A 26,612-nucleotide genomic window follows, 5' to 3' on the forward strand; every position below is an offset into this window, starting at 1 on the left:
TCTTTGAGTGTCTGGATCAGCATGCCAAGATGTTATACTGTTACGCTATGTATTTCTCTAGATCCTTTAAAACAGCATCATTATAACTTTGAAATTAATAGTCCTAGACTTCCTGTCTTCTGTAGCTGTTCCTTAAATAAACCTGAGGATAAGTTGGAGAAATTGCTGGGTTTGCAGATAAGTGAAGCTAGAAGTTGTTTTCTTGTACCAGCCTAACATGACCCTATTTAGCTTGAGTATTTGGGTCCTGCAGAAGAATCTAGACATCTGAACGTTAGTGTCGTTTTCTTTCAAATCAATGTAATGCACCAGGAAATGTATTTTGTTGTGGGTGCAGGGGTTCGGTTGAGGGACTGGAATTACTTTCCTTTCAACTCCTTTGCCCCTTGAGCTCTGTCAAGGTTTCTCTATAAGAAAGATAAACTATTAAATTGTGATGGGAATGCTTGAATGCATGCAGAGCACGTGTGCTTGTAAATAAGGTAGGGGGAAGCTGGAGAGGCAACCACAATATTCGTTCAAGTTTCTGAGACCGCACCTATGGGAATTAAAGCTTCTTTAGAACAGATCTAGCTGGAATAATAGCTTTCCTTCATGCGCTCATCTGGGTTTTTGTTTTATCTTGACAGCAAGGGAGATGTATTGCAAAATGCTTTGATAAAGGCTAGGGATGGGAGAAGGCTTCCTGACAGACTGAATTTCTCTGGGCTGTGTCCGTGTCTTATTACATGTCACTGTGCTCAGATTCTGATGGGACCTTTAGGTGCTGCAGCAAAGCAGTTCTCCAGTGTAAGGACTTGACAGGTTTCATCTTGACTGTTCAGCTGCTCACAAATACGCCTTTAAATGATGATGGTTCTTAAGATCAGTTGTCTTGAGGTTGTTTTGAACAGTCAATCTGTAGATGTCTGGCAGTCTGTAACTTTGAGGAATGACCTTCCTCCTCTTAAAATAAAAATATTTTAGTTTTGAGAATGTGGTGTCACTTGTACCCCATGTATGTTTTTGAGACGTGCTTTGTTCTGTAGGTACAGATTTCCTTCTGAAGCACATTAGATCCTTTGGAGGTCCTTCCAGCACTACTCAGTTACCCTGCCTATCTGCCTCCCTGCATTCTTCCCCATTTCTTCCCTCGTATAGAAGAGGTATTCCTTCAGTTTCATAATCAAATACAAAAACTCCTTTAAACTAAATACAGATCCTGGGGTGAACTAGCTGGGGCAGTATAGTTAGAGAGCAGAGTTGTGCTCACTCACTAAAGCTCTGAACCTTTACTCTTAATGTACCTGGGGGGGAAAAAACCTGCAGAAACAAGCAGTGAAAAAAATATATTTAGTTTTTTTCCCCTTTCCCTCATTTGCACACATGCAATACAGACGTAGCAGCGAGGTCTCCGTTCTCTTTGCCTGTGAGGAAATGAAAAGGCGTATTGTAAGCCCAAGACTAGTCTGGTTGTCAGCCAGGAATTAGTCCTCTAAAGGAGAAAGGGAGAGGGGCTGGCGAGAGAAGAGGCTGGGCAGGGGGAAGGGGGAGCTGGAAGGGGAAAAGTACACTTTGAGCTAGGTTCAGTGCACGTGGCTAGAGATGGAAGGGGTCTTGTGCTTCCTCAGCATGCAGGTGTCAGGAGAAAGGAAGGGAGCTTGTGTTCTTATACACAGGCATGTGTCTGGGGGAGCAGGGTCAAAAATTTAGACTATTTACTTAATCCCTTGGAACGGCTTTTTTCTCTTCTGTTTTCTTTTTGTGTTTAACAGACTGCTTTACAGGGGACACGTGTGGTAATTAACACATGCAGCTGTAGGGCTTCAGCCATATGTCTGAATTTCAAATGGCCATTGATCTGGGAAATTTGCTGCCATCTCCACCCCCCACTTATAGGCTGTATTCCTTGAAGATGTGGGGGAATTTATAGAGTCTTTGCCTTGAAAAGACCAGAGCTGGAAGGAGAGGAGTGAAAGGGAATGTGTGCGATGTTGGGGGGAGAGAGGGAAGAGAGACCAAGACTCCAATCACACCCTTCATGCCGCTTGCCCTAGGCCACCATATATTTCAGGTAGCTTCTAAAACGTTCCCAAGGCTAGGGATCTGATCATTACTCATATGAAGCTTGCATAACAATTGTTAATTTTTTTCCTCATTCAGCAAAGCAGTCTAACATCAGAATCGCAATGTCCTTGCAGGCTTTTCAGATGTGCTCCACTTTTCACAGCTGCAGGTGTCTGGCCTCTTACACAGCAGAGAAGTGGCAAGGTGGAGCTGATTGTGGAGCAGCCTTTTGGGAGAGGCAGTCAAGTTGGGGGGGGGGGTGTGTGTATTGCGGGGGGATCAGAGAATACTTCACATCAAAGCAGAGGCTCCTGAAAGATGTGAGGTATTGTAGGTAGAATCAAACCAGAGAGGCTAAACTAAACAATCATACGGTGGTTGTTGCTTTTGCCAACTGTGATCAGGCAGCTGTTGACAGCTGTTGTTGCTTTCTGCAAACTTCTCTCCAAGTTTGGGACAATGTTAAATGCTGATATCTTGCTACAAGATATGGTGTCTTAAGTGAAGTATTTCTTCATGTGGAAACTTCTTTGCTCCCTGTTTTATTTCAAATGTCACTCAAGGCAGTGAGCCAAATAGAAGATGGTTCAAAGTTAAGATGCTGTGGCTTAAAATCCTGCAGCATCTATCACATTTCTAGTGCTTACAGCGTGAGATTAAAATGTATTCCTCTACCAAGAAGGAAGCTACAAAAAAAGTAAGCCTCTCTTCTTTCTCTTCCCCTCTTTCAATCTATTTTTAAACTTTCTCAATGCTGGCTATTGCTGATTCCTTGATCTCATCACTCACTCCACAGTGTAAGTAATGCTGGAGGTGTTCCTGCTCTGGAAAAAAAACCCAACAAACATTCTTCATAGTGTACTACAACTCTTGCTGAAAGGGGGACTGTGATTTACCCAGCTCTTATAATATTGCTGCTCTGTTTTTCTGTGTTCTGCCTGTCCTCTCCACTTTCTTTGTGAAGCTTAGTGCCAGGACTGTCTGGAGCAGCCATGTACCGTACTGCTTCTTCTGACTCACCTCCCTTTTCTCCCTTTATTACTATGGACAGTGCTCCTTCTTGGGACAAGATGGCCTAATATCCCTTGTATGGATTGGCATGACCTTTCCCAAATAATTTGGTTGTAGCCTATATTGATATAGGCTTGGATACAACTTCTGTTACACAGATGCAGGGCCTAATTCTTTATTCACTATTTATTACAGCTGCTTTCCTTTCAATTGTTTATCTCCCTGAAGAATAAGGTTATTCCTATTCTTCCTCTCCTCTTCATTACCTTGATCCTTTTCTCTAGAGAAAAAGGGACATGCTGAATTTACAGCCATATAATTGCTGGGTTGCATTTACCACAGCCAGTTTTTGCTATGCCAGTTGACCTGTGAACGTGTCTAATGGTCAAAATGAGCCTTGGAGACTCAGTTTTGAAACTGAGTGCCATCCCCGCAGCCAGCTGCCATTGTCCATTAGGAAATATGTCATGATTCTTCAGCAAGCATCAAGTAGTCATGACTTTTGGTAACAGATAGTTTTTTGATGCTGTGTGTTATGACAAGTCCCAAAAGCCATCCAGTCCCCTTGGTTCTTTTAGTTATCGGTCCGTTTCTCCTTGGGTATGTGTATCAGTAGGGGAATGTCATTAGACTTTTGAAGGACAGCTAAGTATGCAGCTGAATGAAGAATATTCTTTACTTCCACAGGGAGCCTCTTTCTGCAGCCTATATGAGTTCTTTAGGTTTGAAGGTATTCCGATAGCCTTCCCATGTGTCATCGTAGCTGAGCTTTTTACGCTACTAAAATTGCTGCTGGTACATAAGGAAAATAGCCACGCTCAGTGGTGGTTGCAAGTTCTCGTCTTTAGCCATGCAGAACATTCCTAGAAGCTGTGAAACCTTGGTCTGCTATGACAGGCAAGCTGTGATCCTGTCTGAAAACTTACCAGATGACTGAAGCAGAGCCAGAAACTGAGCTGGGGCTCTGAGCTTTGCTCCACTTCTCAACAAGTAGTTGAACTAGCGTGTTTTAACCATGCTTATGTGGCTAGTGAGGATGAACTTGCAGCTTGTGTGCTGCAAAATGCTATGTTCTGAAATTAATCTGCTCTGAAATAAACAGGTTTACATGTATATGTATGGCGTTTACATGTAGCATTTCTAGGCAAGCTGTACAGTGGGGCCAATGGACTCCTGCTGCCTAGCTGATTTCATGCGGTATATGAAAAATACAAAGGAGGATGAATGCTGACACTGTGGGATTGGGAATATGCTCATTTTTCAAGATGAAAGTATTGCATAGTTTATACAGTCATTAAGAAATGACTTTTTTGATTATTATCGCAGCAGGGTGGCAAGAACAGCAGCAGGATAGAAAAGATGCAGCAATACCAGGGAAATACTGCCTTCTTCCAAAGAATTATGACACTTTGCCTGTGAGGGAAGGGAGGAACTTGGCTCAAAGGGAGAAATGGTCTAATCTGATACAGTAGAAATGGTAGATTAACAAAAATATGACTTGCATCTTAGCAGCTCCCTCAAGAGCCTTTGAATGGATGATAAGCAGGTTCTTTTAAGTGTTTTTTTTCTTTTTCTTTTTTCTTTTCCTGGCAATTTGAGCCACTCTGGGAATGAATTGAAGGTTTTGGCTTAAATCAAGACAATTAAAACCATTGCCAAGCTAGATGCCATTCTCTTTGGGGAAGGGACATAACTGAAGGAGTTAAGACTTGGTTCTGTAGGTCAGGGCTGATGACAACAGGGCATATTTCTAAGTGATACGATGCCACGTGATTTCTCTCTAGCTTCACAAATGAAATTGCTGTGGGGAGCATTGGGGGAGGGTGGGAATAACAAGTCTCTGAAGATGGTGGGGAGACAGGGGGACAATGCCTTCACAGCTTGAGAGTGACTCCACATTGATCAAAACAAAGCTTTCTGTGCAACTCTAAACTGGAGATGGTCTTAAACTACCCTGAAGTTTATTACCTCCTTCTCCTTTTCAGCAGATAAGGTTCAAATCTGGCCTTGGGAATTTATTTTCACATTGCTTCCAAATCTTTGAAGAGACCTGTTTTGCCTTTTGGGTAGTGGAGTCTAAAAATTGTAAAACTGCATAAGGTAAACCTATGTGCAATGACAGGTCTTCTCCATCCAAGCTTCCTTGCATTGACCTTAGAAATGCTCTATTAAACAAACTGAAATCTGATCATCTGCTTCTCTGCCTGTCTATTATGAACAAATTGCTTTGATAGAAAAGATGATCTCGGTGTTGGACTTTGGCCCAAAAATGAACTGAAAATTCTAGTTAAGTTCAAAACAGCAGGATTGTGTGCAGATTCCTTGTTCTGAATTACTTCTGTATTCAGGCTATTTGAGATATACTGCTGCTTCTTGTCTAAAACTCCAAGCCTGCAAAATTGGTTAAGACTGTGGTTTACTGTTCACAATTTGAAGAGAAACTGGCTGAAAACCAAGAAATCTTATTTCACAGGTTTCAAGGTTTTGGATGCCTCATTTACTTCTTGCTAGAACAAAAGAGAGATCACATAAACTTGAGGCTCCCTGCTGTCCTCCCAAATTAGTTGATAGCACTATAGTTGGGATCTTAGCTTGAGAAAGGGGAGACCAAAGGGTCGGTCTCAAGTTGGAATTAGGTGAGTGCTGTAAATGCTGACTTTAATTATTTTAAGGTTCTTGCTTTGTCTTCTGCTTGGAAGCATGCCCATATACCTGAGGAAAGACGTTATTTGGAATGCTACACTTCCATGAGTGGGTTGAAACAACAACTTTTCGCAAGTACTGAAGCAAATTTACATCACTAGAAAGTTCACAACCAGCTCAGCTTGATTCTCTGAGCCTTCATGGCTGCTGCTTGTTCTTAGAATAACATGTATGTCTCTCCCTGCATTGGCACAAAAATCTGTAAGGGTTTTGCCATCAAAGTGGTAAAGTGTAATGGCGTAGTTTTCAGCTGCATTGTCCTCCATGCAGCAGTATTATCCTCCATGCAGCAGTATTAGGAAGATTTTTTTTTTTCTCCCCAGAAAGGTTTGCATAACTTACAGAAGTGAGTCAGGTATTTAAGTGGTAATTACCATAGGGCTTGGTTCAACCTCCAAAGTTCAAATCTGAATCTGGATCTGAACTTTCCCAGAGGCAGGGGGTGTGTTTGGATATTGTGTTGGTTTGACCTATTATAGTGCAAGCTCTGAAATGCAGGTCCAGATGTGGACTGGGATTCTGTATCTTCCCAAATATGAGACATTCAGGGCCACTTGTTTAAACTGACTCCTGTTAAATGATACATAATTGAAATAATATAAAACTGGATCTCATTTTGGGGAAGGTGTCTACAGCATTGTGTCTGAAGGGTAATATCTTGCTGTGCCTTTATTTTTCAAAAGGAGCTGTTTGCTGAAAGCTACAAAGAATGAGAAGTTAGAGGGCAAGTTTGTTTTGGCTAATTACTGTAGAAGTACCTTGAGAACTTAAGCAGTAAATGAGGACATTGGATTTTGGAGAGATCTTATCTGAATCTTGGGATTCAACAATTTTAAAGCCACCAAATCCCAGAGACTAGAGCATCGCTGTTAATACAGAGTGCTGCTCCAGACCCCTTTTGACACGTTTGCTTTTGAAGGACCAGGCCCAGGAAGAGAGAGCTCTTTGTTTGTGGTCAGAATAAACTCATTGTACACCCAGACAATTAACTCTTCAATCGACTTGCCAGCCTCTCTAAAGCACTCCAGTCCCCTCTCTGTCTATCTCCAGTTCTATTCAGACACTTAAGCACACCAATGTTTTTTGTTTATTATTCTGAAAAAGTCCTTCACAAGAATAGTCGGAGCGGATCAACATTGTCCTCCCAGCAGCATTTATCTCCGCCTAGCAGTGAATGTGTCAATCAGGAATCAAAAAGCCAAACAGAGGAGGCTTTGAATTGTGTCAAGGGGGTCAGAGTTACTTCCAGCTGTCTGTGCGTGGGATAGGCTTTCTTGTACGGTGAAGAATTGTGCTGCCATACAAATGCACTGACTACATTGGACCACAAAGTTCTCGGGGCTTGAGTGGCTTTTTTCATGTTGACGCACCTGCGAGGGAGATGTGAGGAGGCAGCGAGGGGAACTAATGCCTTCCAGAAGGCGCAGGGGAAGGCTCCTTATCCTATCTGGATGATGCCTGGAATGCAGTGTTGCAGTAAACACTGTCTGCATCTGTACGGCCTACAGAATAGTTGATATAGGAAGGGAAAAATCACTGCAGTGATAGTGCAAGTCAACCTTTGCAGTTAAGAGCTCCTTAAGCCATACAGAGCCCTGTCATATTCAGCACTTAGGCACATTTTCATCTTTTTAAGCAAAACTTTTCCATATCTTGGTCTGTGTCCAAGTGTTTGTGTGTTGTTATATCCGAAGGAAGCACGTTGTTGCTGTTTCTTAAAATGAAGGCAATGAAGAGTGAGGACTCGCTTTTGCTAATTTGGTTTAAAAAGTTGTTTTTTTTCTTAACAGCTGTGGGATCTCCATGCATAGAACTGGAAAAGGGTGTGAAAACCTGGCAGGGAAGCCTATCTGTACTGGTGCATTTCCATTTCAGCTGCTTGGCAAGAAATTATCTTGATTTGGCTGGATTATAAGAATTTCACATTTTTTTGGCATGACTGCTAACTTTCTGCATTTATATTGGCCATATATGTCTCTGCATAAAAGTTGCGTAGACTATAAAATTAATTATGACTTGCTGAAACTGTTTCACTTGATGTAGGGAAGGATTATGATTAAGGCAACAATTTGCTCTGCCCCTACAATACTGGAAGGGACATGTATTTTTGTGTAAGACACCTATATAGTGCAAACACAGTTTTTGTTGTCTTTTTTAGTGCTTAAAACAACACCCCCAAGCCAGGGGATAATACATAGACATGTCAAAGTTGTAAAATTGCATCTTCAGGATTCAGGAACTGCACAGATACAGGGAGCTTGAGTTGGCCAGCCAGGTCTTTGTTGCATCTGACCAGAGTTACTAAAGCCACAGAAAGGTGTATGTATGACTTAAGTCCCTCAGGAGTGCTCAAGCCTAGGAAAGCACTTCTCCCTTCCCATTGGTTTGACAGACTCACTAAAGGTGGGCTTTGCTACATCGAACAGGACACGCTAAGAATTCACTCGTTGTCCTGGCCGTCTGTACTTGAAGTTGTCTATTTAGCTTCACTATGCTCTGTAATGCCTCACCCCAACCCAGATGATGGTAAATGACACTGGACAAAGGTTGCCTCTTTCCAGGTCAGAGCTATGCACTTGAAATTGTCATCCTCTTATTCTATCAGGCTGACTCAAAGTCTGGGAACCCTTGATGTTCAAGCTGTAGACTTAGAAAAAAGACTAGATTTTGTACAAGACCTGGATGGTTGACCCCATAAACACTAGCACTCTTTAAAAGGGTAGAATGTTTACAGAGTGTCTCATGGATTCCAGTGAGAACACAAAGGTGATGTACTGAAGGTTGAGGTTGCTTAGGAAGAGTATAGATCTTAGTCTGTTAACGTGGTGATGCAAGTATACAGCTGACTTTTGTAGGGGGTATATTTTCCTGGGTAGGAGATGTGAGGAGGTTAATTATATCATCTAACTTTCCCCTTTCTTCAGCTTCCATTAGATGGCTTGAGGCAAGAACAGTGATTCACAGCAGGAGGCAGTTAATTCACATTTTTCCATAGTAATTTGGTTTTTTTATGTCAGGGAGTTCACTTTTCCTCAGACACAACTAGAGTTGCTCGTGGCCTCAGTGCCTGTCGTTCAGAGTAAAAAAGATCTCTTTAACAGTAGTCTTCCGCGTGAACTGAATTTCCTTGTCCCTCAACCCCAGTGTACACTGCAGTTCTTCCAGATGTAGATGCTTGCTAGACATTCTGCAAGGATAAGGGTAAGGGAGGGAAGTCCTAGTGGGAGCATAAAGAGTTCTTGCCCACCACTAGCAATATATCTGAGTTATTGTTAGGCTAACGCAACAAAAACTGTTCTTAAGCTTACAAGCCTCTGATAGTGGTAGTGCAAGCGAGCTTCTGGCTTATAGCCATGGTATCTTAGTGTGAAAATGGCTTAGGGAGAGTTGTTTGGACCTGCCTGTTTCACTCTTACCAGTGATAAGAGTAAAAAAACGTTTTTAAGTTGACACCAGTTGAGCCAGAAAAATCAGTTCAACTTTCGCAGGTGTACTCTAGGAAAAGGAGGCTTACTGGAAAGGAGTTTTATGGCTTTAAAACTATGTACCATCAGAGGTATTCTGTTGAGTGATTCTGTCTGTATTCAGTGGTTGTCTTAGAAAAATAAAGTGGGTATTCATGTTGGGTTGTAAAACATGGAAGAGAAGCATGCCAATGCACTTTTCATCAAGGCTCTGAGAATATTCTGCAACCAAGGGAAATTATCTTTGATGGTTCTGCAGTACATGAGTTCCCGATCTGGAAGCATTGCAATCTAGAGGGATTAGGAAGCACTTACTTGACCTCTTTGATCCCTCTGTTTGTGACATGCTCTGCCTGAGGAACTATTGCAGTTAACAGCGTTTTTTGAAAGTATGGAATTTAATAGCTTTTTGAAGAAAGGAATAGATCGTACCTGAGGAACATATTTCATGACCTTTGCCTCCAAAGTAACAATATCCTATACAACTCATATAATATCACAGGAGACCCCAAGTCTCTGAAATTTCTGTTCTATGTTAAAATTTCTGTTCTATGTTCTAATTTTCTGTTCTACGTTAAAATGCTTCTTTAATGAATACAAAATGTTTGTTCAAAACTTGCAAGTATGTAAAACAGAACTTATTCCTTGTTTACCAGGAGCAAACAGGCCAGTGGAACAAATGTTCAGTGTGATGAATGATGTACCGAGTGAGAAGAAAAAATCAAATGAGAGCAGACAAGTATTAGGGTTGTTCTTCTGCCCAAAGGGAACAGCAGCGAAACTTTTTGCTATACGCTGATTTGAAACACTGAGACCTACTGAGAATTCTTTAGTTTAAGAAATAGATTTGGTAGTTTCAGAGTAAGAAGCTGACATCTGGGAAGTGAGCATGGTGTTTTTAATAAAGTGCAGTTTTTGTCTTTTATGTGACTATTTCATGACCTTTAAAAAAAAAAACAGAAATATTCCTGCTTTTGATTTTTGAAATATGGTGAATGTAATTACAGGGCTCTTGTCTATTGCATTTTTTTCTTGTATGTGTGATGAAAGAACTATACTTGCTCAAACGACAGGGGAGTAATTATACTTCCCTCTATTTGCAAAACCCTTAACAGTGTACTGGGTGCTGCTACAATGTGGACTTAGTGACAATTTGGCCTTAGTAACTCAGTGAGGAAATTATTGTATAGTTCACACCCATTTCAGTGAGGTGATCTTAAAAATAAAACACAGTTCAAAGGTTAGTTTGTTTTTTATTTGCTGCATTTATTCTGTCACGGTTTAATACCCTTCAGTAGCTTAAGGGCTAACTTTATACAAAAACTGCTACAAGATTATCCTTCTTTAAGAAGAATGTATTTCCCAAATTGTAATTGCTACTGTCTCTGTTCTTCACGCACACACATAAGCCTAAAAGAAATCCCCTGAACCTGAAGCATTCCAAGTTCTGCCAAAGTTCACATAATGGTTTGGATAAAAATGTTGTGGCTCAGATCCACTTCTAATTTTTCTCCATTGTTGGCTTCTGGGTTGCTGCTTTAAATCTGAAAAGTAATTCTGTAATTACTTGGTGCAGAAGCATTCATGAGAACAATAGGAATAAAGCTACTATCATGCTGGTAATTTTTTTATGACAGGTCTCTTCCTATTTTGTATAACTTAAGAATTACTCACCTATCCAATTGTTCTATGAGTATCTCTTGCAGTTCTGAGTTGGTTTCTCAATCTGTAAAGCCGATCATGCTGATTACATACTGCTCACTGCTTCATTACAGTGTGAAGTGTCATTCTAAATAAATAAAATGTCATAGCTGTGGTTTCTGGGATCTTGTAGAAGCAGAGCAGCCTATTCTGACAAAAAAAGTGAAGGTGCACTATTTACTTTTATCCAGAGATTTCTTTCAAGGGCAAAATCTTCCTTCTTGTAAATTAAGCAAAATTTGGGAAATTTTTCCAAGAAATCAGTTTGTCAAACTTTTAAAGAAAACTACTGCTTATCCATATTACTGGTAATACCCAATAACAGGAAAACTCAGGAGAAGAGTTGACTGAAGAATGGTAAGTATTTTTTCTTCAAAGTATTTTTTGCTATGCTTATAATAAAGCACAAAAACAAATACATTGATCAAGAGGGAAAATGACGGAAACAAGCATGAGATCCTGTTGTCATCCTCCTTTACTTCAGTGGATCTCTGAGGTTGAAATGAAATTACCAGCACATTTTTTCTTTTGGTGAATTAGATTGCTTTCTGTAGAAATGCATAAATTTAATGATATGTGGAAGGGCTATTCAGGCTTTTGGTCACTTTATAAAACTGCAGATATAGGTATTGGTCAAAATAGTTTACAAGCCTCTGTTTTCCATCTCTGCCCTTCCCCTCCCCTTCCAATGGTCTTTTACTTTTATAACTGGAACCAATATAACGAAAGGCTGAGGATGGTTATTGCTACTTCTAGGAGGGGCTGTCCCATGCACCTTTCCTCCAAATGGCTTCTGCCCTGTGCATCTGATACAGTCGTGGAGACGGTGGCAAGTCTGGCTTTTCTGGCATAGACTTCTCCCTCCAACTGATTTTTGCTGTACAACTTTCCATTTTAAGTTTCTGCCAACTTTGCTGATGCCTAGTGTCATCTTTGCCCATAATATATGCAAAAATAGTTGTTACAAATTGTAAGTTTTTAAGCCACTGTATTCCAAAAAGGAAAAAAAAAGGCAATTCTAGGCTAATCTCATCTTAGTTTACATCCCAACAATGTTCTACATTCTTACCTTTCGATGTAACAAAAGACTTTCCTCTACAGTTTGTTCCAGCTTAACTTGCCCAGTTGAAGGTTTTGCCTCACTTAATGCTATGCTGCTGTCCTAGTGCTGTGTAAAAATGCTCCAAGCTCGGGCTTGAAATCCAGATCCTTCTGAGCGCTGAGGAAATTAGACTCAGCCTGAATCCAAGCTGCGTCTGTAGATATGATGGATAGGCGTACTAAGCCAGAATGTAAACTCAACACTTTTCCCTGTGGTTCATATCTAAATTTTGAGATATATATTTCCTGTGGAATCTTTTTTGGTTGAAGCTTTTAATTATGAAAGACTTGTGGTCAGAAGACATGGAGTGCTCTTGCACATGAAAAACCTAATCTAAGAGAAGTTCTTTTTCCACAATTTTGAAATTAGAAGACATTGCCACAATGTTGCAATTAGAGAATACCTTGATGCAGACATTGTAAGAAAAAAGATTTGCTATTGACCATCCCTTTCTAACAGCTCTGCAGTGAATGCTGGTGCCAGGTTCTGCACAGGTAAGTCTCAGAAGAAGAGCTTTTCTTTTGAACAAAAAAGACAAAGACGCAGTGAGACAGCAATCCCCAGACCTCTACTGTCTCAGGAAATGTCCTGGGTGGGATATATAGCCACCTGAAACTAAGGCAGCGATTGCCTGATCAGTGCAACAAGGGGAGACTACCAGGTGATGCACACCAATGGTCTGGGAAGGGAGGGAGGCTTCTTTTAAGTCTAGGAATAGTGCTTGATGCATGCTTGCTATGTAAAATGTTATTGCTGTTAGAATGAAAACAAATTATTCAGTTTACACTGTCTGTCTTCTCTCTCTTCTGGACTTGGCCGGGCCATGTACAAATCCCAATCATTCAACAGTACTGGAGAGTAGATAGTATTTACCTCAATAATGGTAGTTTCTTTTCGATTCTTTCTAACCCTCAATTCAGATGACGGTTCGAAGCCAACGCCTACCATGGAAACCCAGCCTATTTTCGATGGAGAAGGTAAGAGCATCCCTTAAAAAAAAACAATACTAAAAAAAAAAAAACCTACTTCCCTCTTTCTCTTTCCTAGGATTTATGGCTCAAACGCTTCCTTCATTCTGCAAAGCAGAAAAGCCAGTGAATCTCATAAGTTATCCAAATTTCACAGTGCCCTTGGGACCTCAGGCATTTTCCCTAATCCTTTTACATCCTCCCCCCTTCCCTGGAATCCAACAATAACACCAGTTGACCAGATTCTTGGGGTAACCTTGGAGGAAAAGATGTCACAGCAAAAATGTGCATTGAGTCAGAAATGGCAACTTCCTTTAGAGTATCCTTACCCCCTCACTCTCTCCACCCTTGTGATACCAATGCTGGGAGTTTCATAACCTCTGCAATGAGTTACAGCTTCACAAAAGGGAGGGAGGTGCTAAACAGCTTGTGAATGTTGACTTGGAAGAAAATTGTTGGGAGGTTTATTTAGCAATTACTTTCATTGACGCACATACTATTTAAGCAAATGAAGTCAGTGTCCTGGGCCCACTTAATTCACAGCCCACCAAGGCAGTTTCCTTCTCAAATGGGCTAATCTTGCAATTGTATTATTTTGGAGAGGGACTATCAGATGTTAGTCCATTGGAAGCCTTGAAACAAGGATGAAATGGCTGTCATCACAGAGGGTTCAAGCCTTTTACAGATACAAGCATAAATACCATTGGGGATAGTGGTCCTTGGGTAGTAAGTGGGCCTATTAGCAGCTGCTTAGATCTTGCATATTGCTTAGAAGTAGTGCATGTTTTCTACAGACTTAAACCCACAAGTGTTATAGTCAAGCTATAGGCTGAGTCCAAACCACTCTGTGACCCACCTGAAACTGTGGACCTTAAGTCTGTGAGGGAAAGCCTATGCATTTTCATACTGAACTGCTGTACTCAAGACTTTTTTTAAACTGGATCAAAGGCAGAAATGGACATTACTGAGCAAGAGTAGGTGGTGCTGTTGATACCTCCTGCCTTCTTGTAAAAACAGGTGATGGGGTGTTTTTTTGTTGCTAAAATAAGCTTATTTAATAGCAAGATGCTGTAGTCCTGTCACTTCCATTTAGTGATCATAGGTTTGTAAGAATCTTCTTGTGAACTTTAAGAAACAAAGCAAAGCCCTCAGAGCAAAAAGCATTCTCAAATAAACAGAGGAGGCTGAAGCCATGCTGACTATCTCTTGTTTATATCAAAAGAAAGTTCCTCCTGGCAGCAAGCTGATGTTGTATTAAATTGCTGTTTGTAATCACAGCATGCTTCTGGCCTTTAAGTTTTCCCCTGAGAGGGTGCCCATAGATATTCAAAGGAAAGAATGCACTAGTAAAATGTAGGAGTGAGCTGATCTGGTTAATACAGCCTGTTCAGATGCTCCTTCTAGGAGAGACTCAGCATTTTGGTTATTCAAATAGAACTGGGCAAAGTTCTTGAGAAATGGTGTAGTTAACAGACCTTTTCTGGTCCTTCTGGTGACAGGCAGAGTCTGGAAAAAAAATCTTGTCCTATCTTCTAGGAAAAACATTTTCAATCAAAAACCTTCGCTTTGATTTGTAGGTGAAAGCAAGTCTGATAAATGGGCTTGGACTGTATGATGAAAGATTGCCTCTCACAAATCTTGCAATATATTATGCAAGAGCTTATTCCTAGACTTCTAGAGAGAATGACTAATGCAATGGCTTCCTGTTGCATTAGCAGTGTCCCTTACGACTTGGGAGAAGGGAGTACGAGTATGACAGGCAGGTTAATCAAACTATGCGTCGATGAATAACCTCTGCTAGGTTTGTCACTCTGTATTTCTGTCATCCCTGTTAGTAAAATAGGCCTAACTAGATTTCAGTGGTGGTTGTAGTGATAAGCATAAAAAACCCATTCTGGATCGGACCAAAAGTTTGTATATCGACTATATTTGAGTGTACTATCTCCAACAGTGGCTTAAAGTGGGTACATCAGGAAGAGCATAAGAAGCATGTAACCTGGAGAAGACTTAAAGGTGACCTAATAGCAGCCTTCCAGTACCTACAGGGAGGTTTATCAAGAAGACGGAGCCAGGGTCTTCACAGTAATGCATGATGAGAGACAACAGTCATAAATTGAAACAAAATGTTTGGAATGGATATAAGGAAAAAATTAGTCACCATGAGGACAGTGAGGCAGTGGAATAGATTGCCCAGAGAGGTGATATTCTGTCCTTCCTTTCCGGTCCAGTTGGATAAAGCTGTGAGCAACCTGGTCTGTTCTTATAGCTGACCCTGCCTGGAGCAGAAGGTTGGACTAGACACCTCATGATGTCACCCTGAACAATCCCATGATTCTGTCTGAGCAAACATGGATTCTGTCTGAGCATACATGTCATGATACTTCACTAGAATACTCTCCCAATGTCTTGGGTAGGTGTTCCTGAGAAATGGCTTGTAGTTGGTGTCTGACACAAATGTCAGATGACAGAAAAGGGCAAAACAGTTATCCATTCACCTGTCAGGTCTGGACTCTTCATAGATGTTCAAAGGAGTTAGTCCAAATTCCATTCAATTTCAGTGGGTTTGGGATCTGCTGGGCTCCTGAAAACCTGTGTATTCAAAGTCAGGCAACCAGGGTGGAGCTGACAGCAACATGAATGGACAAGAAAAATGTGGCATTTCTTTTTCATGCTTTGTTTTTGGGTGCCTACCTTCAATCCACAAGGGGCTGACTTTTTTTCAAAGGGCAATAAATACACTCAGCTGCCCCTGAAATGTGTGATACTTCTTGGACCTCAACATCTCCAAGATGAAGGTTCACCTTTCTCGTGTTTTCACCTACATTAGAGGATAATGAAAATCACATTTCAGGCATAATAGGTTCCCCTCCCACTCTGTACCATCCTCCCTGAGGGCATAACAGAGCAGTGCCAGAGATAATGTAGAGATAACTTAATCTCTCCTGTCCGAGATTTAAATCATAAAGCAGCCATCTCTTTAAAAATTATTTCACTTCATTACAATGCAGATCTCAGCGATGTTTATATTGAATCTCCTCTTAGGACAAGATTCTCCTCTGCAGAAGAGTATTTTATTAATGGTCCTTGCTGTAGTTTTAAATCAAAAAAAGTTTTATTCCCTCCTGCACTTATAGGCTCTGTTTTCTTTGCATCCATCCTCTATTTAGTTTCAATGTGCAAGTTGTATCCATTTCCTAAATAATAACTTCTTTAAACATCTTCTCTTTTTGGTAAACTTCACCTCTTAACTCAGTGGGAATCTACTCTTTCCATAGATCTGTTGTTCAGAGGAGTCTACGATACTTACCTGTATTCCAAAAAATGTCCAGGTTAACTGGATGGAAAATACATTTTTATGGTAGATCCCAAAGGATTCATTTCCTTTTCTTTTCCTTTCTCTCCTTTCAACCTCATCTAAAGATATGCACCATTGTGTTTCTAAAGGCCCTGACCCATTCTTCAGCATCTATTGACTTTGGTTGTCCCTCCTTTTTTCAGCTGTAGAGATACCCAGTCCATACAGTGCAGAGCCAGAGCTAAATTTCATCCCAGATTTAGAGGTTTGGATCTAGCGCTTTGATTTATGGACTCTTTCAAATTTTGTGCTTCTCCCCTTCCTACCTCTCACCCAGTGTTTAATTTGATGTAGTTCTCCCCAAAAAAGCCACGAAGTATATAGGTATATGTATTTATAGGAGCACATGACTTAGTGATGATAAAATATTGTAGTGAAACCTGCAGTTAAGGTGCAATCTTTAAGCAAATTTTTATTACTGCTGGAATATCAGTGTACAACCTATATTTCCATATGAAAAAAGGCCCTAAACATGGTTACAATAATGCCTACAATCAATTCAGCTGAAGACATTTAGGAAGGAAAAATTCCCTGTCATTTTTCCTTCATGCTCTTATAATGTATAATCAGTTTCTCTTATAGTCAGCCATCTTCTCCCTTGCTGAGCAGATCCGTGTAAATGTCAACGAGGGAGCAGGAAAAGTCTTGTAAAAACTTCTTAGAGGAACTTAAGACAAACTCCAGGACCTAGTATTTAAGGCATGCTCTTGTGGAAACTGAAAATTTTTCAGAAAGTATCAGTTCTGAAAATGTCACTTTAGGAGCTCTAGCCCATGGTATCAAGTACCGCTTTGCTCAGTTCTAATCAAATGCTGATGTGTCATTTCTGTGGCTCAGGGCATGTTCTGCTGTGTTTTGAAGTTGATTGTAACACCTCAGAGGAGGTGGTCTAAGCACTTTTTTCCACAAATTTATGTTTGGTTGTAGTGCATCAGACATGCTTTTCTAACCAGAACTTGTTTCTTTAACAGACTTCCTTTCACGTCTTTCCAGAAATATCTTCATTTCTCTGCCTATTTATTTCTGATTTTGTTGTTGCTTGTTTTAGGGAACTGACTGTGGTCAGCTCTTCTTGGACTGTTAGAGCAATATTTAAGGTTTGGATTGACTTTTTTAATCTGGATTTCATACGTACTTCAGTGGAAACTAATACATACTGTAGCACACAACATAACCTTTGAGATCTCTAAGTCTTGAGGAGAAAGGCTTTAGACTTGAGAATTTAGGAAGTGGGTAGAGGGAGGAAAAAAACCCTATTTTGCCAGCAGAGAGGTACTCTCCGGAATGGGAAGGTAATGAGAACCTTGTGGAAGATTTACAAATAGTGGTTCATAAGAGGTAGAAGACCTCACCAGGGGATGAGTTGATCTCTACAAAGATGATGGATCAGTTAAGTCGTGATTGTAGCAGACATCTTGTCCTCATGAGTAACAGCCATGTGTATTCATTAGTTGCTGTAGTTTCTTTAAGACAGTTATTTTTTCTCTTTCAGAAATCACAGCACCCACCCTTTGGATTAAGCACTTGGTCATCAAAGATTCCAAACTGAACAGCTCCAGTATAAGGAATTCAGGTAATGTTCCATCTAAAAAAAAGGTTTCTTTTACGTAGGCTGCAGTCCCTCACCGTCTGTTCTTGTTTCATTCTGTCTTTGTTGTACCTATCCTGCTGCTTTTCAGTGTTGCAGGACTTGAAGTGCAGGCTATAAAATAATTTCAGATATCATCCTTTTTTGTGCCCAGAAGGCCACAGTTGATGTGTGATGAGAGATGTTTCTGTTTCCCCAAACCATAACTGGGTAACCTCTAATTTCTTCATCTGTTAATTCATCCCTGCCAGCTGTCATCTGTATTCTGTTTGCTGTTCAGCAGTCTTTCATCAATGTACAAACTGATGCATTTGGCTCTGAGATCTGTGCTGTGGTTTTAGTCTAAGCAGTTGAGAAAATACAGAGAGGGGCTTCTTTTCCAGCAACTTCAAGGTTCTTCTCTGCAGGGGATATTTTTTGATAGAGAAATGATTGGATTATTTCACGACAGAAAGTAGGTTACTTATGTCTGGGCCTAAGGAAATGCTGAGAGTATTTTTGTGGGTAATAGAGTGGATGAGGGAAGACCAAAGCATAAAAACAACGAAGAAAAGATCATGAACATGAGTGGGAAAAGGGGGAGCAGGAAGATGTGAAGTTGGGATGTAAAACTTGAGACTTGAGGTGAGGATGAAACTGTGTGGAGTCACTGAAATCACAAGAAACTGGAAGAATCTGAAGAGGAAAGTCAGGGATTCTCGGTAAGAATGTTTCGATCTGATATATTTTAACTGAAGTGGGAGAAAGGCCAGCAGGAGTAGGGAGGTGATCGTGCCCCTGTACTCGGCACTGGTGAGGCCGCACCTCGAATACTGTGTTCAGTTTTGGGCCCCGCACTACAAGAAGGACATTGAGGTGCTGGAGTGTGTCCAGAGAAGGGCGATGAAGCTGGTGAGGGGTCTGGAGCACAAGTCTTATGGGGAGCGGCTGAGGGAACTGGGGTTGTTCAGTCTGCAGAAGAGGAGGCTGAGGGGAGACCTTATCGCTCTCTACAACTACCTGAAAGGAGGTTGCAGAGAGGTGGGTGTTGGTCTCTTCTCCTATGTAACTAGCGATAGAATGAGAGGAAATGGCCTCAAGTTGCACCAGGGGAGGTTTAGGCTGGATATTAGGAAAAGTTTCTTTACTGAGAGAGTGGTGAGACACTGAAATAAGCTGCCCAGGGAGGGGTGGAGTCACCATCACTGGAGGTGTTCAAGGAACATGTGGACGTGGCATTGTGGGACATGGTTTAGTGGGCATGGTGGTGTTGGGTTGATGGTTGGACTTGATGATCTTAAAGGTCTTTTCCAAACTAAATAATTCTGTGAAAGGAAGAAGGTAAAGGGAATATCAAAAGAAGAAAATTGCCTTAAGAAGACATGGGTTTACTTTAAGGTTTAATTAAGAGCTGCTACTATTGCATATATTTTATGAAGCAATATATACCTAGAGCAGCTCTTGGGAATAACTCCGCTCCCCAAAACAGATAAATTGTGATAGCTTGAAGTACCTCATCACCTGGTATTTCTGGATTAGCCAGAGCGCATTCGTGGCAGTCATGTGGTTAAGTTCCTTTAACCTTTCTGTGCCACTTCCGAACTGCAGGGTGAAATCAGTGCTAGGTTAGGTGAGATTCTCTTGCTGCAGAGACTGTTTTTGTAGCAGGTTGGTCTGTGTAGGAACTGCCAGTGGGAATCATCCAGAAGCTTCAGGTGATGTAGGAGTATCAGCATTCTTCTTTAAGGATGTCTTTCATGGGAAAGAAAATGCAGCTTGTGTTTTGTGAGCTGCTGGGACAACCAGTAGTCACAGTGCAGTTGAAGGTTGCAGTTTAATATTAAAATCCTGTGTAATGGATCCTACCTATCTTGGAGACCAACTTTCCTTCTAATGCAGCAAACCTGGTAGCTGCGATGGAAATAAGAGTTCCTAAATCTGTGTTCTAGGAGGCTACAAAGGGACTTGGGAGCAGGAGGGTCTTTAATTGAGAGCCTGTCTCCCACCCTTTCTTGGCCTGACAGAGCCAAGGTAGGCTGGCTTTCATGTTGTAAAGGCAATCAGTTTGTTTAAGTGTTTCCTCAGGAAGCTGCCTGATGTAAACTGGAGTTTTGTTCATGGAAGATTTCCTTTTGTGAGTTTACTTTTGTCCACTTTTTTCAATTGATTCTGATGTCATTTCTGTTATTCAAACAAGATTATTGTGGGTGCATGCTACAAATGGAAAATAAATGATCTTCTGGAAAATTCAAGAGTTCCGTAAGAGGTGGTTTCTACAGCAAGCTAAAAGGCGACGTGTGGTTCATCTGACTCAGCCTTACTGATTGCCCTGACAGACACTCATTTGCTGTAGGATCTCATTAAGAGACTGGTTGCCAATTTTTAGTCCCATATTTCCACATTAGGCCATTAAATACACAGCCATCTCCATTTCTTACACCAAATTATTGATATCAAGAAATGCTGCCTCATCAAAATAGGGCTGTGGTTTAGCTGATACTAGGTGTGGGGTACTTTAGTCTGTTTCTTTCAACCAGTGAAGCCCAGTCCTCTTGTTTGGTACCTTTCATTCCTTTCATCCCTTGTCATATATGTTAAAAGGCAATGTAGGGTAGGTGGGATCAAACGACAAAGAACTGGGGAGGATAATTGTAATTTAGAATCGGGTTCTTCAAATGTCTTCAAGTCTGTCTTGGCTGAAGATGATGAAACAGCTGTCATGAGATGGGCATGCAAAATTAGGGGATGTTTTTAATTGCTCTTGGCCCTTGACAGCTTTGAAATATCAATGCTCAGCACATTTCTGATTTTTCATTTATTTTTAAAGGGTTAAGGTAAGTTTTAATAGCGCGAGATCGGATTTTTGGTTTTGATATTCACTCAGCTATATTGTCTCTCTGAGTTTGCACTTACTGTCTTGAAGCAGGTACAGCCTGGTATCCTCTTGCAGCAATTTAATGGGATCACTGAAATTAGAGGTGAGAAAAGCAGGTCATCTAAGCTACTGCCTTAGGGCTGGTGAATGTTTGTACTGTATCAAGAGCAGCATTTTCTAGTGTAGCATAAAAGCCTTAGGTAATAAAGATTTCACTTCTTCCCATAGGAAGTTGCTCTGCTGTTTGAACTCAATCTCAGGATTTTTCTTTTTGTAATACCCAGCCTAACTCTTCTTTTATTTCTGTTCTTTTTCATTAGTCTTGAGTTCTTAAAGCCTGCCCTGTTCCTTGGAGTTTGTATACAGAAACACTTAACCCTGATCTCTCTCCTCCCTGTGGTGGTTATATAGCCCTGTCCTTTGCAGTGAAGAGAAGTCCAGTAGATACTACTGTCAGAGGACGTGTGCTGCTCTCTAATCTGCACTGACATTGGACATCTTGGAAGGCTAGCACCATCATTATGTCAACCATGAGGAGAATTTAAGAATTGCTTTATGGAAACAAATCGGCTCTGTAATTTGCTGTCATTGTCTCTGGTCAATGTTAGGCTTCGGAGTGAACCAACCACCAGGTAGTTGAGCACTGTAAAGCTGGTGACACCCCGTGTTGTGTACGCAGCCTGTATCTCGTAAGAGTTGCATTTGAAATCTGAGTGTTCCACCTTCCATTTAGTGTTGACAAACAGAAGAGGTTCTCTTGAAAGAGTCCTCTCTTTTAGAGCACTTATGTTTTGCTTGGCATGTGTAAATAGTAATTAAGCTAGGGATCAGGACTCTAGCCTGGTGATTACCACACTTGACTGAGAATCTATATGTCTCCAGGCGTTTTGCCAGTGAATTTTTCTATGCTAGGTAAAACAGCATTGCTAGGAGGGATTGCTAGTGCTGTTACCCCAGCTCGCCTTAAAGAATGAAATGACGACTACATCTCTTTCCCAGTAGGGTGAGATGCAGGTTCAAATCTTCTCGGCCAGAGGCGGGAACTAAAATATGAACATGCTCTAACATCTGGACTGTTGAGTAGCAGAAAAGTTACTGTTTTTCTACACTTACAGACTAAGTCTTCTGCCTTTATAAATCCTAAAAGTCCAGAAGTCAAGAGTTTTTGGAGGGGCAAGTGAAAGATCTATATCAACACAATATTTTGTTTGCTGTAGCAAGATGACAAAAATATTTTTTATGTTTGTTTTGAATTGATTTTCAGCTTCCCCAAACATGCACACCTGCATGTGCACACTCATGGATACCCCAAACTAAGCCTGTTATTTAGCACTACCATCTGTGTTGTGTCATTTTTAACACTGCCAGAGTAGGAGGCAATACAGATGGGACCTTTGCAATGGCTATTCTCTAATCAGCATGGGTGGGAACTGTCTTTTTCATTCTACTTTTACTCTTTCAGCCTCCTACTTTCCTACCTCCTCCCCCTAACCTGTTCCAGCCTGGAACAGTCGAAATGATTATGCGTTTTACAGTTCTTAATCTAGAGAAACACTTGATAATGTATCCCATTTCCAAGAAAATAAATCTAATGGCCGCCTGTTTGGGAGCACCCCATCTTCACTGAGGAATCCATGGTTGTTCCTCATTTCCAGACTTGAGTTATCTCCAAATCCATTTGTGCTACTTAATGATTTGGTTTTAGTTAGCAAGAGATTCCAGCCTGTATCCAGCTTACCCTGACAACCTTTAAGAAAACCACAGAATGATGTAATGAGCTCATGCATGGAAAAATAAACAGCTCTAGAGAAACCAGCAGTAGCAGCCTCAAGTAAATATTCTGCAGTCACTGGGGTTTTGAACATGACGTTATTTGAAAGGAAGAATGAGTAATATATTAAGGTTAGCAGCTGAAGACAGGTTTGTGTGTGCCTAGTTTAAAAAAAAAAAAAGAAAGAAAACCCCATAGCTGTTTATTTCACAATCTTGCTTGTTGAATGGGAGCCAACTCCATGTGGCCTATTCTGTTCAGTTCTGGCACTCAAGCATCATGTAGGCATCTCATGTGACAGCTTTCCAGTGATAGAACTTTCTGCTGTCAGGAGCTTTTAGTGGTCAGAGTATAACTGTAAATGAGCTTTGAAAACAAGAATGGTGGTATTCACATTTCTTTTTGTTAATTTAATTCACTTGGAGCCCAAACTTTAGGGCTTCTCAAAGGGAGAAGCAGCTTGAAAGCTGCATGTCTGTATATACTTTTTCAAGAAGTGGAAGCACATCCCGCCATCCACCCCAAAGGGAGTCTGTGTACTCTTGGGTGCAGTTTGTCTCCAGAGAGCTGCACAGTGAGGTGGAATGTGATTATATCAAGTGTACTACCGGGACCTGGGTCCTATGGTTTGTTTGTGTTCCTTCCTTAAGTTTTTTCCCACTTGCAGGTAAAAAAAGGCAAGAAAACCCAAAATAGGGCACCCCAAAATAGCTCCCTCTTTCTAGTACTCACCTAGGAAGTGATACCACTTTGCTGCATGCCTTTCTTAAGGATCAGGGATAGTGATTGCTCCTAGGGGGAATGTTACCTTAGCCATATGGAGTCTTCTAGGATCCCATGCATTAACAAGGAGTCTGCTTTTAAGCCATCTATATTGAGAATCAGTGTAGTTCCTCCTGAGTCAGATTGTCAGGTGAGACCAACCAGCATATAACAGGGCAGGGCCTGCTGATTTGCCCTTAAAAAGGAATATGGCGGTTTGGGTGGGATACACCAAAAATAGTAAAGATTAGACAAAAGTTTGATTTTTTTATTAGGACTTTCCTTTTTAGCAGTGAGGACTAACCCTAAGGAGCTTGAACGCCTCTATTATTTTCCAGAGGGGGGAGACAGTGCACCTATTTGTATTGGAACATATAGTTATTTGGAGTTGCAGCAAATTTTCTTGGCCTTGGAAATGTGAAACACTGCAGAGACGAGGGAACCACAGGTAGATTCAGATGAGGCTCTTGAAAAGCAAAGCACTCTTTTGAACAGGGACAGTTTCTCACCTGTCTATCCTGTCTTCTCAGCCTTGTTCCTTAGCTGTCTTGTCCTACTCTCAGCGCACAGCACTCCCCACCTCGTTATTTAAAGACATGTGAGACCATGGGCTTCTGCTTCTCCTGCTACTTTTCTCCTACTTTCTGCTACCACTAAGCTAGTTGTATTAGTTCCAAACTGACTGGCTGTCTCTCTGTGCCAGTTGTGTTAATGTTGCTGTGCAAATGTCTATTACAGGACTGTCGGCTCTTCCCCAAAAGCAAAAGTTGATCTTGCTTTAGCAGGAAAGCAGGTTGAGGAGGGGAGTTAGCCATACACAGCTGTGTTTTAGTGATGTCTGAATAAGGTGTTACAGTGGCACTGGAATTGCAGAGTTTTGATGCCTGGGAATGACATCCTAATCCTGACTGCAGTCATTCTTGGTGAATGTCTTGGTGCTTCCATCTCCTCTGGACATAACACCTGGGAGTAGTGCCTTTTGAACTTCTCCATAGCTAAAGAGGAAAAAAGAAGTGTCAGTGATGATGTCAAGAACAAGAGTTCATGGGAGGGAACAAATGAGTCAAAGTTTTTTGCCTTTTCTACTATCCTCTATTAACATGTCCTCCTTGGCTCTTGTCCTTCACCTTGAGTCAGTGCCTCCCAACACAGTGCTCCTCTGACTTGTAAAAACTATTGGGCCAAAATCTGTGACTTTACTGTCCCACCTGCCAGAAGTATTTATCTTCAGACCTTTGTATTAGTCTGCCCACCCCTTCTTTTTGTGAGGGTTTGGTTTGGTTTTGAATTCACTTTGTTTTAGGTTCTCAGGAACCTTACCAATTCCATTACATTTTCACAGGAAATCTCTGTGCTCTCCTTTGCTGAATTCATGCTTCCTTGCAAGCCAAAATGTGATGTTTCTCCCTTACTTTCTATCCCTCGTTTCCCTCCGGCTCCATCTGTGGTTCAACCATCCCTTCTTGTCTTGACTGCTGCTTGGGAGGCCTCTGTCTCTTCCTCCCTCCTGGAAGTTCTGAGAAGGTACGATATATGTGATGTCCAAGTGTGATTCTCCCATGGTCTCAGTGTGACAGGTGTGGTGAAGAAGGGAGTATGTAGGGGAGAGCAGAAGCAGGGAGAATGGAAGAATCTAGGACCAGGACCCTTCCCAGACAGCCAGCAAACAAAGTCATAAATAACATGCCATTGGGGACCAGTTAATCTGCTCTATGAAAAGGTGTAAAGTATACAAGTGGGAAAAATAACATTGTATAATAATCGGCATGCAACCATAGGTGTTAAACCATATGGAGCTAGGCAAATAAATGAAGCTCCCCCTGAGTGCTGTGTGATAAATCATTCCCAAAGAATTCAGTCACTCCCCCCGCTCCTTATCCCCCAAAGAAAGAAAACAAATTACTCTAGACATGGAGTCATAACTGCTACTCTTACAGCTGCCAGTTAAGGTGAGTGGACAGGGAGCCGTAGGAGGGGGACAAAGATATAAGAAGCTGGGGTAAAAGGGAAAAAACCCAACCCTGCATTTGAAAACACTGAGGATTTGGAGGGGAAAAGGAAGGGAAATAAGCTTCAGCACCAGACACTACCTGGACATACAAGGACAAATGGAGAGTGGGGAGGTCAAAGTTGTGGAGTTTGTTTTGCTTTTTAGCAGAAGCTGGTTCATATTGAAGGGGTTGCACTGTCTTGCTGAAGTAATTTTTTAGCAGCAAAGTGCTCCTTGCTGTATATACTATGTGTTCAGCACAAGCTTGTATGTGGATCTGCACTTCAGACATCTATTTGACCATATGTTGATGCCTGCAGATAGACTGCACATATTGAATCACCTTCCTTCCTCTTTTGAAATGTTCCTGTCAACTTCACAAGAAAGATTATAACATTCCTAAGGTGCCACAAATAAGGAGGACCTGTTTAAAAGTAACAGCTTGTCCTGTGCTCCTAGATTCCCTCTGGAAAGTGTTTAGACCTAGGCTTCTGAAACCAAGACCTTGACTTCTGAAAACCAAAGCCCTGGTGGGGTTTGGAGATTGTAGAAGTGAGGGCCCAAGTGACTTGCAAGGAGGCAACTGAAGGAAAAAGGTTCAGTGGTACACAGATCAGTGTATCCATAAGAGTATCTGCTGCCCCCAGCATTGCCCAAGGAGGCCATGGGTATCACCTAGTAGAGGACAAGGCTGTGAGGGAGCAGAGCTGCATTCCAGAACTGCTGGAAGACCCTACCCATTCCATGAAACCTTCTTTCTCCTGGTGCCAGGCTTAGGGTGAAGAAGAGGTTCTCCACTTTGGTGGGCCTTGGAGATGGAGTGAGTTGATAAGAAGGGAAATGTATGAGGTCTTGCAGGAATATCAGTAGGGCTTGTGGAGTAGCAGCGTGTGACATTTGAAGAAAATGTTGGCTGTGGTCTCTTTACTTTCAGTCTGATGTCAACACACCTGTGAGCTGTGTTGTAAGAGACCTGTGTATATTTCTGCGTGAGGGACGTGAGTAACAGCTGCCATCCTCATGTTCCCTTTCTCTTTGTGGTCCTCTCATTTTTGCATTTTGCCAGACCACCAAAATAAGAAAGTGGTCAATGGGAACCAGTGAGTACATTTTGTGGTACAGTTCAGGGGTGGCTTAACTGCATGCTTTTCAGGCTGTAGAAACGGTGTGTAAGCAGCTGGAAAAATGTCTTGGTAGAAGGTCCCGAGGGTTTTCTCTGAAGAGTCAGGAAAGAAGGCTGGGCAGAGAACCCACCTTCAGAACCCTGCAAAGAGATGGCAGTGTGTTTAAAAAGCAA

The 26,612-nt window shown here is 41.4% G+C and overlaps 1 protein-coding gene across 1 annotated transcript in view; it reads left to right on the forward strand.

Moving 5' to 3' along the window:
• The window catches only part of SMOC1 (SPARC related modular calcium binding 1), a 135,039-nt gene that overhangs the window by 64,342 nt on the left and 44,085 nt on the right, over positions 1-26,612 (forward strand). The window contains exons 6-7 of the mRNA XM_059819561.1: positions 12,948-13,004; positions 17,843-17,923. Coding sequence (XP_059675544.1) covers positions 12,948-13,004; positions 17,843-17,923 — 138 coding nt within the window. The remainder of the gene's footprint in view (positions 1-12,947; positions 13,005-17,842; positions 17,924-26,612) is intronic.

This window comes from Gavia stellata, chromosome 7, assembly GCF_030936135.1.
Source record: "Gavia stellata isolate bGavSte3 chromosome 7, bGavSte3.hap2, whole genome shotgun sequence".
Taxonomy (NCBI): domain Eukaryota; kingdom Metazoa; phylum Chordata; class Aves; order Gaviiformes; family Gaviidae; genus Gavia; species Gavia stellata.